At 39.4% G+C, this 13,968-nt stretch overlaps 1 protein-coding gene across 7 annotated transcripts in view; it reads right to left on the bottom strand.

Moving 5' to 3' along the window:
- kif1b (kinesin family member 1B) overlaps positions 1-13,784 on the bottom strand; it is a 65,238-nt gene extending 51,454 nt beyond the window's left edge. For all 7 annotated transcript variants that reach the window (XM_066671313.1, XM_066671315.1, XM_066671319.1 and 4 more), the window contains exons 1-2: positions 13,537-13,784; positions 11,238-11,389 (exon numbers count right to left, since the gene is read on the bottom strand). In XM_066671313.1, the coding sequence (XP_066527410.1) occupies positions 11,238-11,343 (106 nt within the window). In that variant the 5' untranslated portion in view covers positions 11,344-11,389; positions 13,537-13,784. The remainder of the gene's footprint in view (positions 1-11,237; positions 11,390-13,536) is intronic.
- Between the last annotated feature and the right edge of the window lie 184 nt (positions 13,785-13,968).

Below are 13,968 nucleotides of genomic sequence, written 5' to 3'. Positions count from 1 at the left end.
TTAACTAGGCTCGCGATCATGAGCATAGTGGAAGGTGAAATTAGCAGCAGGAATTATGGCTCACCTATTTATACATCAGCCTGTGTTTTGGAAACGGACAGGCCCTGGGAAGGAGGTAAGTAAGTAAAGGAGGTAGGAAGGGCAAGGAAGGAGGTAAGTAAAGGGCAAAAAAAAAAAATAATAATAATAATAATAAAATAATAATAATAATAATACAACAATTAATTTTTTTTTAAAAGGCACATGCCACATTCTTTAGTCCTGCCTCTAAGACCCACCAATCTGATGGTATTTGATTTAAACCTAATGCTCCATAGAGACGTCTTTCAGATATTAGCTGAAAAGACATTATTCTCATCAACAGACATAAACAAAAAAGAAATTAACAAATTAACTAACAGACATTATTTTTGTTCAATTTTTTTAATACTGCAGATAAAAAAACTGCCCCAGGGGCAGTTAGTCTTCCATGTCAAAACAGACACTCCGTACAAGCCCTTATACCCACACAATACAAAAGGACACCTTCAAACTCCCATTAAAAAAAAAAAAAAAAGCTTATCACTATGTAGGTCAAAAGTCACCCTGAACATGCGATTCATGTCCAAATAACAGCATCCTGACCCAAATTCACCATGCACTCCTACTGAGGTCAGCTCATGGTCACATGACTGGCCAATGTCTGGTATTACAGGCTTTGCATCTCACTCCTGTGTGCAAACACAACTTTACATGCGCGCACACATAGATTTCCCCATATTTCCTTTTGTTTTTTTTCACCTATTTCTCCAAGTATGTTGTCAAGAGAAGCAATCATGCTTGGTGTAACTTCTGTTGCAGTGTAAACTTGTAAGTTAAACACAAAAAATTACAAACTTGAACCAAGTCCTTTGCTTTGTGTTGTAGTGCTGTCAAGTGCCAACTGGATGGGAACATGGTGCTCGATGTAATCTCTGAGAGGTGGTGGAGAATAGCCCTTTATTTTCTTAAATTTAAATGGACATTTATATATAAATTTAGTTTAATAAACGCTCTTATCCATTGCAATAAAAAAATCTAATTTATTGTCATTGCATCATATTGTGAAAAATGTGGCACTTTATCATACACAGCATTTTGCAGACAATAACTAGGCATTAAACCCAATTATAAATACTGGAAAAAGGTTTACCCCTAATAATGACTTGGCATTTTCTGTACAAGAAAATGTGATTAAAAGACAAAGTTAAGTGTTCTTGATGGAACACACAGCCAGTGTTGTGTGCAATCCCTCATCCACCGAACTGGTAAGACTTACCAATAACCACAGAAATAATGAAGAACGCACGCACACACACACACACACGCACACACACATGTCATGTTGTGCAGAGGGGTCCTGGGTAGGGCTCAGATGCACAGAAGCGCCAGATAATGAGCACCTCTCCTTTCATCACAGGATGAAACAAAGGCAGGAGGGATTCTTAACGAGTGTCTTTCCATTTTTTTTAACAAACAACCAAGCATTTATGTGGAAAAAAAACAAAAACACAAAACCGGAAACCATCATGCACCTTCAGGCTGTAGAGAACTCTAGACTGCCACGTTATGCCACATGTAGTGCCACAAGCCCTGAAACCAGCCGAGCATGATTTGATGCAGAGGGATGTGTCCAGACGACATCTCCCCCTTCCCTCAGGCTCCACTTTGGCTCAAAGCCAAAATAATAGACACAATTAGCATCCTTCAGCACTTTGGAAGCCAACAATAGACAGTCTCAGAAGAGGAAAACTGCTACACTTGCAAATATACAGGAGCATTTACTGGAAACAAACATCTGTCACACATCCAGTTCCAAAAGTAGACCTTCTCTAGCTAGCAAATGAAGCAAGTAGATTTTTACCATAGGCTGGAGAACAAATTAACACCAGGCAAGAGTTACACATGCAATGGCATCTGCAGACATCAATCCACTATGTTGAATCTTAAATAGGAAAGCTAAAGAAGGGCTCTTAGTGTAGCATGTGGCGAATGCTGCACACAACTTGGGCTCAGAGTACACGGGCACTGCTATTCCTTCACAGGTGCACTTGCACTCAATGACCGCAGGTTAACTAAACGAATAATGCCCTACACTTCCTGGGCACTGATCACACACACAGGGATATCAATATTTACTTTACAAAATAGGGAGGTAATTTTCCTTGACCAACTGTCTAATTTAAGCCATTTCTTTAAGATAAAACATAAGCCATTTTAAGGCAAAAAAGATTTAGAGAATAATAAAACCAGTAGCATACACCGATCAAGCACAACATTATGACCAGCGGCTTGTTCCTACACTCACTGTCCACCTTATTAGCTCCACTGACCATACACTTTGTAGTTCTACAATTATAGACTGTAGTCCACTTGTTGCTTTACATACATTGATGAACAGGGTGAATCTTTACATGAAACAATGGTCAGAACCCCAACAGGACCCCCACAAAGCAGCTATGATTTGGGTGGTGTATCTTACTAAGAGCAGCAGTGACACTGACGTAGTGATGCCTTAGTGTGTGTTGCAACAGTATGAGTGGATCAGACAGCAGTGCTGCTGGAAATGTTAATGTAAATGTTCATTTAGTACTGATATTCTGTCCAATGATATTGACAAGCACCATCAACTTCTAAAATGCAAGCATGCTTTGGCAAAATAAATGTATAATTAACTTCAGCTGCGAAAGGCAAAAAAATATAAATAACAAAAAATAAAATAAAAAAGCACTGTAAAGCAGGAGTGAGTCATTTGAGAGATTAGAAATGGGTATTAGAGGAACAGCATCCTCACTCTTCACCCACAGAGGTTCAGGATTGTTTACCTAAACAGCATATCAAGCAGTGTCCTGTTATTGTGCTTAAAAAATAATGGCCACACAGTTTCCCCCTGTAGTGAAGACCTTTCACTAATCTGGTCTCGTCATGCAGGCTGCATAGCTTTCACTTTACTGGGCGAAAGACAAAGAGAAACAGGAAAGCTGGAGAACAATGCAGTGAATGCAGTGGCCTAGGCCGCACCAGGGCCTGCATAACGCATTAGGTAATCTGTTATGACAAGCCTGTACGAAGGCCTATGCCCTTATTTAGAACACAATGACTTTACCCCCCAAAAAAACCCTTGCTCTACCTAACAGTGTGCTTTAAGACTGAAGTGACTAAAACTGAACAGACAAAACTTGCAAAAACTTTACTGAGTACATATTGTCTAATGGAGATGTGAGGTGTAAACATAGGTGATGAGTATGAGGCAAAAGACAAAGCATTGTGTGAGATGGTTAACCTACAGATCTAGGGATGGGAGCAGGTCAGGAAGGGAGTTTAGCTGGAAACCACTGGGTAAGTGCAGCCCTACCCAGCTGCCAGCGAGAGGCCTGTGCTGCCTGAGCTATTTATACAGCAGCAGATGGCAGGTGCTCCTCCATATGCTGACAGATCCTCAGTGACAGGAAGGAATGGGCAGATTTCTGCACTCAGACCTTTCTGACAAACTCCACTCGGCAAGCGAACATGGGACGCACAGCACACAGAGGAACTGTAGATGGCCCTAAGGAAGTTTCTGGGAACAGATGGTTTCTGAGGACTCTAGAAGGTTGCTGACTATGGAGGACTCGCTGGTTCAACAGCCAAAAGAAGGTTGAAGATAGGATAACATATTGGCTACTTCCATGAATCGTATTGTGAAGCAGCTTATTTCATTTCAAAAGCCATTTTGATGATCACCCAAGTCTGTTTTAAGACCCTTCACTCTGGTGAAACAGAAACCACTGCATGTCCTTGACTTCACACCTTGATAAAAGATACCAAAAGGATTCCTAAGAAGAGACTTTCTGTTTGCTACTCTAACCATATGCATGGGAACCTATCAGACATCACCAGTAAAAGGAAGTTAAACTTAGGCTGGGGTCTCAGCAGCTGGGCTGCAGAACATAATTTATGATGCAAATGGCTTTTGCACTAATAATGCAGAAAGTTAAAAGTTGAATGTGAATTAGTCTTCTAACCAATCACAATGTAGTTTCCAGTGTACCAGTGGACTTGGAACATTCTAAACAATCATGGTCCAGGGGCCTTTACTCTGTGGCAAAGCACTCAACAATCCAAACAAGGAAAATTATTTTGATCAATATATAAATGACATCATAAAAATACTTGTTGGCAATATAATCAAAATCATTTATTTCTGTCTAAATATTGCAAGCAAGTTCAATAAAGCCTGCAGATTCAAAGCACCAGAGCATGCAGAGAGTTACAACATCTACAGTGTCAGAATCAAAGGCCTTCTGTATGCGCTCCCAATCCAAATATATCATAGGGTCAGTGGAAAGGGGAAAGCCCAAGGAGCAGTTATTTAGGATAGGATCAGGCCATCTCCTAAATATAAATCCATGAAGGGGAATAAAGTGGACATGTGCTTGTTGTATTGTTCTAAGAGTTGTTTGATGGGCCTCCTAATAACTGGAATTACTTTAAATGGTGCTGTAATATAAAAATATATGGCCTCATTCATGGGTCTGTTCTGAACAACACAGTATATAACAGGTGAGTTAAAACCTGAATTAAAGGTAGGGGCTAGGCCAAGATTAATGTTTTAATCAAAATCAGCTGCTAGATATCATCAGAACCGAAAAGCATGAGAGAACAGTGAAAGGAACCTGAATCATAACAAAATCAGCACGGTAAAGATGAAGTGTCATGTCCATTAATCCTAGTCCGCAGGTAGGTCATGGTGGCAGCCAGTGTGGCACGACAGTCTAGTTGTTTTTCTTGTCCCTCTTGCTTACAAAATCAGCTGTGCATTCCCATGAATAAGAGTAGTGGCCACAACTGGCCGTGCCTGGACTACAAAGAGCTGTCTACTGCAACTCTCCCATTCAGTACCCAGTGCAGTCTGGGTCAGAGACTCAAATCAGAGAAGAGTGTGGGAGTGAGAATGTGAAATGGTTTTTTGAGAGAGAGAGAGAGAGAGAGAGAGAGAGAGAGATTTTTTACTTTCAACCCCCTTTATTAGAAAAACATTAACTGAAAAAGAAATATGTGGAATTATTTCAGACTATTTAGGCAGGAACCCACTCTAATTTCTGGAGAGTTCTAACTGCATGAAAGTAAACACAGACTGAAAGTGCTACAAAAATAAACAACTCAGGTTACCGAGTTTCTGTGGTAATTCAAACAGTGAATAAAAATTTACAGACAAAATAAACTTCAGCCATGTACAAGGAATTGTTTTCTTCCCCCCTGTGAAACATACCATTCAACCTTAAAAGACGGAGCATTTGAACATAAATTAACCAGAGAGAACTGTGGTTCACCACAATCGTATGTAACCTTTAAGTTGCTGTCATTGAAAGAGTGAAGATTAAGCACCTAAACCTAGTGTTGGTTTGCTCACTAGAAAAATGACATATCTTACAGCTTTGCTGATAGAATATTCATGAAATTCTACCAGTAGCTCTAGGCTTGCAGTGATCATTATTTGGCACCAATGCTATTGGAAAGTCAGCTTGTATGATGTACTGCTAAAACATTAAAACTCAGCAGAGCACAATAACGTATTAATTATTTAGCTTTGTACTACCTTTCTCTGGACAGGCTGAGAACCAGCCTGGATTTCTGTGTACACTGACACATTTAATGAGCTTGGTTTCAGTATGTGATCTAGTGAAAATAATCACATACCTCAGCTTTCAACCATTTTCTAAAAACCAGAGAACAAGGAAAATTAAAACTACATAAGAAATCAGATGACATGTGTTCTACTTCATCCCCTAATTAGCATGAGCTGTCTATGCATTTGAGTCCATGCTGTAGGAGAAAATTCTCATAATTCCATAGGGTGAACCCAGAATGCTTGTTCACACTCTTGTACACGTGACATGGCTTTTACTAGCTTCACTACTGCATCCCACCCTCCCCCTTCGTCTCTCTCCCTACATCTTACTAACCTTCTACTCACAGCAGAAATATCAGCATTGAAATCAAGCTACTGTCACCATGCTCCTAATTACCGATTTTGGCATATGACTGAGAACATGGTCCTGGGATAAGCCCATTGCCACATTGAAAATAATTAGAGACATCAAATGAGAAGGAAATATCTACTTGGGAGTGTTACATGATCAAAATCTTAAATAGAGAAATGCATTTGCTTAAATACCAAAATAACATAAGTAACATTATCACCCAAGACAAGATTAGTTTTACTGTGAGTATCAGTAACACCACATATTATAAAACATAAACAACAAGAACAAATACAGAATGTTACGTAATCAAAAAACTATATATATATATTCTTTGATTACAATGTGTTTTGAACACAAATCCAAATTACGCCATCTAGAACATCATCCAGCAAATAAGGAATTCATGTCTGTTGAGATTAACACTAAATTCCAAAATTCTATATCCTACCCAGACACAAAATCACAGGTGAACATTAAAATCTTAATCTTTAAATGTACTATAAGCAATATGTCTGTTTACTTCACATATATAGATCACTATTTCAAACAGATTTGCCTTCTAGAGATAAAGTCTGGTCACAAGTGCATGGAAGGATAAAGTGAGTAAAGCTCTCTAACAAAAAAGCAAATGTAGCCTATGAAGAACAATACAGTAATAACAGCTGGCAACCTGGGAAAGGGAAAGGGAAACTGTGAACCAGAGCAACTGAAGAGAAGGAAAGATACTCCTGAGTTACACCAACATAAGGGTGATAATAAACCACTTACATCACTTGGAACACAAAAGCCAACAGTTTAACTGTCTACTGGGTTATGCAGCATCTTTATACACAGGACATGTTAACATTCATAGATGGATAATGTGCAGATGCAGTTGCTTGTGAAGCCTTTATTTATTCTGTCATCCAGGATGCATTAAAGAAATGGTTCAATAAAACATCACATAACCAATTTCCTGCATACCCTTAAGTCGGTCAGTAAAGACAGGTTTGGTCTTTCAAGTTTGCTTCTTTAGTTCTGCACAGGAGCTAGAAGGCTAATGTAAGTCTGGAACACGTATAAAGATTTCCACTTTAGATGCATTAGCTTTGAAGCTCCAAATAAACAACAACAACAACAACAACAAAACCATTCTTTTAGACACCACAAATGACTGATCTATTACACTTGGGAAAATTCTATCAAGTACATTTGTTGGTGAAAATTCCTTTACAGCTTGACAGACAATGTAGGTCATTGACATTGTTTTTATATGCTAAAGGAATAAGCGACTTTCTCTAATGGCCTCCAGCAGCCATCACAAGGCACATTAACATTGATTGCCATAGACACCACTGATCCACTACAGCATGATGCAAGCATGATGCATGCTATGGGAATATTCCTAATGTGAATAACAGGGATTAAATCACAGTTTCCTAGTCTCATTGTCTACCGTGGTTTGGTCTGGGCTTGTATAATCAATATTTTTGGGGGCTTTTAAGGGTTCATTTCTATAGTCCCTCATCATTTTATGGTAATGAAGCCCCACGAACTCAGAATGAAGATGACTTTACTGTTTAAATAAATAACTTGTAATGTGTAAACTTGTAAACTCTAATAATAAAGAGTTGTATACACCTCTAGTCAAAGCTTGGTGGTTAGAAACTGTACCTCTAACTTGTTTATCTTAAGGCTGGTTTATAACGTCTGCAGACATGGAAAAGCCAAAATGACATAATTTCAGACAAAACGACCAGTCGCAAAAGCCACACGTGACTGTGCATACCACTCGAAAAATGGAACAATGCATCAGTCTGCCTGGTGAAGTAAATTAACTTCAATTGCTCACTGGCCAGAGAAAAGGTTGCAGGAAGAAGGATGAGGGCGTTTGACCAAACCTGCTTTCCCAGAACCTGTCAGGATGTATTTATTTGATGAGGCTTGTGTCATTTCTATCATATAGAACTTGTTTGGTCGTGAAAGCAAGTAAATGCTTTGTGACATCTGGTATTTGCACTGAGCTGTATGTGTGTACACCTACACATGCACTAAAATATGAAACTCAGGTGGTAAAAAGAGGGGGGGGGGGACTGCAACAAGCTGGAGAATTAGAATGAGATGGGGGGCGTTTGTTAAATAGCAAGTGGTCACCAGGGACAGTGGCGCAAAGGGTATAAACGCTGAGCAATGCGGACGCTTCGACACATTTCTTATGGAGACTATTCAACAGTGTCCATACACTATGTACTTGTCTTATATTAACCTTTATATTGTGCATATTTGCAATAGAATTATGAAATCATTCTGCTGCTGAACAGCAAGCAGGACAGAAGATTGTTTTCTCTTTTTATCAGCACAGCGAGAAGAGTGACACTAGCAACAGGCAGGTGTGAAGCACCTGTGAAGGTCAGACGGATTAACACTGTACTCTGATGACCTCGGAAGGCTCCGAGGATTAGGCTTCTAAGCATGTCAGTCACTCAGGTCTGCTCTTATGTTCACTGGTAATGCAATGTTTCAAGCACCAGAGCCATGTCAGACCCACCCTGACCCAAGCCTTCATTCATAACTGTGACACCAATGAAAGAGGTTGTGTTGGAAGGGGATTGATTATGACTTTAAAGCAAACCCAGACGATCAAAGGTGGTGAAGACAAAAAGATCAGAGGAAATCTTAACATCACAAAACTCACAAATTAGATAAATAACCTCACCAAATGTGCTAATACACTCTGCTCTCACCCACTCTACTGCATGCTCTCTTTATCTGTTTAGTTCCTCGCTGATGGTTCAGTCTGCAGCAGCCATTCCCATGGGCCCACTGTCACAATCTCTCCAATTTGCATGTACCACACATGTAAGGTTGCCACTATCAGGCTATTAAATCAGAAAATGCACCTCCACAGTATAGAAGACTGAAGAGGCATGCATTTGAAGTAATAAGAGATTGCAGTGGCATGATATTTTTTATGTGCAGTCAGTGAAAATACTACAACTGCAGCTATAAACTAGCATGGAAATAACTAGAAGGTCTGCCAGAGGCTTCTGCATTTATGAGGACAACAAACTGCATCTTAACTAAAGAGCAATACTGAGGTTATATAAGACATTAGCATTGAGGTCAAACTAAACAGACACACACAGTTATCTTTACACATTTCCCCCCAAAGCTTAGCACATAGCATCACTTCTCCTCCTCCTCCATTTAACATAAATTACATTTGAGCTGCGATATCTGAAAGAGCTCTAGTTTGCTGAAGATAATGAAGGGAGGGCTGAGATCTTGCTATTCTGCTTAAACAGATCCTGAACAGCATTGCCCTCCACAAAGCCCTAATATTACTGCTGTGCTTCTAGCCCAGCTCTCCTTCTCTCTCTAGCCTAAAGAGAAGTTTGTACAGAATTCCTGCTTTCTCCACCTCCTACTCCTTCACACGTTTCATGCACTTGAGGAAAACCATACAAAATAACACCCCAGCCTAGTCAAATCAACTACTTTGCCTGCATTAGCTAAAAAAAAAAAAACTACAGGCTAACTGAGCACACCATAGACGGAAGGAGATTTAAATATTTTTCACCAACATTTGCTCCTGACAAAGTAGAAAACAACCCAGTTCCTCTCTCTCAAATGTAGTGTGAAATAGTGAATAAAGACGCATGAAAATTGTGGAAAGACAAGGCTTTTGATGGTGTCAATTTCCTACAAAATCTGTCTCATAGTCAGTCACCAAAATAACAAGTAGCTAAAATTTCATGAAGTGAGAAACACCAGATTTCCTTTTCCTGAACAGAAACGTAAAAGCAGCTCAAGAGGAAGACAAAAAGTGCTACATTTGAAGATGTTCCTCAGCTACAAATCAAGAAAGAAATGGAAATCCATTCATAATAAAAATCAGCCTAACAACTACTCAAGTTGCTTAGACAATATCAACTCAGTGGGAGCCAACCAAACATATAAGGGATAATCAGCGGGTAAAAGAGAGCTATACATCTGCAATCTCCTTGCACTGTCTCTGCTATCCTTTTAAACAGCATGATATGCATTCCAGCCACACAAGCAGTCCTGAAGGTTCAGCCACATAACAGGACAACATTCTCATCATACCATTGGTAAAAGACCCCTAATCAAGAGCAATGGGCATTCTGCCAGCTACACAGTCTGGCCAGTGTGCATTTTGTTGCTGTGCACACATTCAAGAGCCATGGATCCTCAGCTTTATTTCCTCAGTTGAACAAAAGCATAAGCAATAGCTGGAGCTAAACAGACTGCCTTTTCACACAGAGAGTCATTCAGCTACACATAACATCAGAGGGGCTGTGGTGAACTTCAAGCTACAAAAAAAAAACATATGAGAAGTATAATGGATTATGATTGATTAAAGGACTAATATGCGTATAACATAATACGTTTTCCTCAATATGTTTTTAATACAAAAATCAATCAATCAAATAAATATCATTTTGGTTCTAGACTTGATAAATAAATATATCAGTACATGCCTACAACTCAGTATTCACTGCTTTGTACAGGACTGCATACACCTACATTGCCAATACCAGTACACATTACTAGAGCCTGTTTTTGAATACTACCTAAGGTTAGAGTACCAGGCCAAATCTAGTGTGTAGTTTGGACTAATTTGTTTTTAACAACAGGAAAATCCTCCTATAATCAAAGGTTTTTAACCTAGATAGCCCATTTCCCCAGTGCAGTCAAAGCGATGTCTGAGTGGTGCTTTTCATAAGTATTCAGCCATATCCTACTCTTCTTTGAGCGATAACATGACCTCCATATGATAAGGTCTTTTCATTTCCTTTCACTGGCTCATTACATGTCACGATGAAGTAAACAGTCCTCTAACACTCACTTTCTATGAGCCTATACTAAGGAATAGGAAGCCTGAGCCCCAGGACTGAGCCATAGAGAGACTTCAAAACAGAGCAGCTCAGCACTTCTGATATCATCCTACCTCAGGCACAAATACCAACCTTTCTCTCTCTGCATTAAACAGGAAATCACACTGATATTTTCCCCTCTTTAAAGTGATATCTCTGCTTCTTGTTACTGTTTAGTATGGTGCCTAGACATTTAGGTCCATTTTCTGGCTAGCTTTTCACACCAAAGCCTTGCATAAACTTATACTCACATGCCCAAGCCTGCAGGCATGTGACAAAATGCCATCAGTCATTCACAACATAGTCAACATACCACATCCAACACAATAAACAGAATACATTTAGGGTATTTGAGGAGCAGCCAAAAGATACTTACTAGTGGAGTTCCCTTGCATCTGAATGATGCATTTTGATTCTTTGCTGGTTTCCCTTGAGTTGAAGGGGCGCACTCGGACAGCAACTTTCACTGAGGCCCCTGACATTATTGAAGCCACGGGTTGTCGCAATGCAATTCAACTGAATTGATCCCTGTACAGGTAAAAAAAAAAAAATCCACATACCTTATCTCTGAGTGTTAAGCTGATAGGTTTTGTAATCAAGCATATTGACAGGCACACATTCCAGCATTGTAAACCTGTATTATCTATTCTCATTTCATCAGTCTTAAAAGGAATGTATTAGTGATAAATATCAGCCAATGACTGCACAATGTTAAGTCAATATTTTTTAACATATAAACTTTTGGAATAAGCTGGAAACTCAAATATTACACCTTGGCATTATACAGCTTCCGATTAGATGAAAGTCACAAATCAAAAGTTACCTCTAAAAACAATAATAAATATTAATACACAATGACATCAAACTCATTAGTATCAGTAGAGATTTGTCTTAACAAATCAGTATCTGACAGATGTAGACTGGAATATCAAACCCATGATTGATGATGTCTTTGTTTTTTTCTGTGAGAAAAGTCAAATATGTAACACTGTGCTACTGCATTAAGTAATAGCAGCACTTTTTTTTTCGTTTTTCTGCATGTGTAACCCTAGATTAACAAGTATTACACTTCAATGCTAATCCACGCAGATGTATATCCTCAGCTTCAACATTCTATAAATGTTTCTGCATTAGTATTAACCGATAGTATGGCATATCTGACCACATTCCCCATATTGTTGCATCCATAACAAAAACAAGATTATAGCCTGTGAGTCATCTATAAGGTTATGTGCTTTGCTAAGGTATGATCTTGAGAAATGCTCCTGCATCATCAACTGCTTTAAGATTAGATTTAGGTTTTAGTTTGAGTTAAAAATAATAGTAATATAATAAGTGAACAAATTAAATAAAAAGCTAGATGTTAAAAAGAGACATTGTATTTTTTTATACAAATAAATGATTGAAAGATAAAGACTGATACCATTCAGTAAAAAGCCAGATTGAACACAAACAAAGGTATGATGAGGTTTTCATGTGTGGAGGACTGATTAAAAGGACGGCAGGGATGAGCCGGAGATAAGGAGGGCAGATGATCTGTCCTGTGCTCAGACAGAATGGCACTGTGGAGCCTCGCCGTTAGATGGATTCCTCTCCGCCTCGAACATGGCTGCCAGTAAACTGCAGTAGGGATGGGCCCACTTTTCTCGAGCTCAGCTCGCAATTCGTCCTCAAAAATTATTCCTGACCAACATAACATTTATATATTTACACAAATGAAAATTATCAGGACAAGACCGCTCTATAGGCGCCTGAGGGTCAGGCTGCTGGCCTAATACAAGGCTTAAATCAAACACCGCCTGCAAAATAGAGCTTCCTTTCCGTTATTTCCCTAGAATTAACGTTAACGGCTTCCTGTCCCACTGTTTACGTTTACATTTTCAGCTCAAGGCGCCGAAATGTCAAAGTAAATCTGTCTTTATTTTCATCTATGCAGTCAGTTTTTTCCACAGGCATACGCCCATGAAATGTGTCGGACACAACTACCTTTTAACCTAATCCATTATAAAGGAGGGGAGGTCTCGGCTCTCATAGTCCCAGCGAAAACAAACCACAAAAACGGCAACGTTATGATTCTCTCATTTTCAAAAGGCGTAGTTTTAAAGTTATACTGTGCTGTATTTAATGAAAACACACTATGCTATAAAGGTTACACTTCAGCATACAGCGAATGCTATATTGCTGCGGTGTCCGGTAGCAAACCTAGGCGAACCAACGGTATAGAGACAAAAACTATTAACTTATATATGCTACTACGAACAGTAGGGCCACGAAACACTAAAACAGCTGTAAGGATTTAAGAGAGAGATTCAAAACCGCTACCGCTGTGACCTTTTAAATATTTCGGTTTGAAGGAACCTTTTGTGAGGGAATGTAGCACAAATCAGATAATACAAAGCTTATAATTGTATTGTAATTATGGCATTAAAACACGCAGACGTAGAATTCGCAACACTGCCGTCCATTATTTAAAATGTCCACTCCACCTTAAAATGATGCAGCCGGAATATAAGGTTAACTTCTGCACCATTTAAGGTGGAGTGGGAAATTAGTGATAACAGTTGCACAGAACAATCAACTCCAGCGTCGTCGCCTAACGTTACTGCAAGACAGAATTCAATGAGAATGCAATTTAAACGTTTATTAATTCATTCAGCTCAAGTTATTTTACTCACCTCTGAATCCGCCGGTTATTCGCGGAGCCTGGAGAAAAAAACCCTAACGTTACTGATGTCTATCGATGACAGCGACGATTAGAGTAACGTTAAACCGACAAGTAGATGCTTAACTCCGCTTATGCTATAGACACCCATTATAACAAAAAATCATCTTTCCATCGCTCCTTCTTTCGCTGCGAGCCTCGATGTTAATGTTTATTTTCTAAGCTTTCGTGATGGAAAAAAAAACCCCGTCCTCCCGCTACTTTAACACACGGCTGAATGCCTTGATTTTTTACTGAAACCATTACGTCAACTGCCTCGTCACCGCTTTCACTGACAGCTCGACGGACGAATAAGGTTAGAGATTCCGTTGACCAATGCAGGGTCGGACCAATGATTTTCCAGAAACCCGGCAGGGGGCGGGCCTCGTGTGACGCATTACTGCAG

This window comes from Hoplias malabaricus, chromosome 5 (assembly GCF_029633855.1).
Source record: "Hoplias malabaricus isolate fHopMal1 chromosome 5, fHopMal1.hap1, whole genome shotgun sequence".
NCBI classification, from domain to species: Eukaryota; Metazoa; Chordata; class Actinopteri; order Characiformes; family Erythrinidae; genus Hoplias; species Hoplias malabaricus.
Note: the sequence above shows the minus strand (reverse complement) of the source record. Positions and strands in the feature narration are given on the sequence as shown.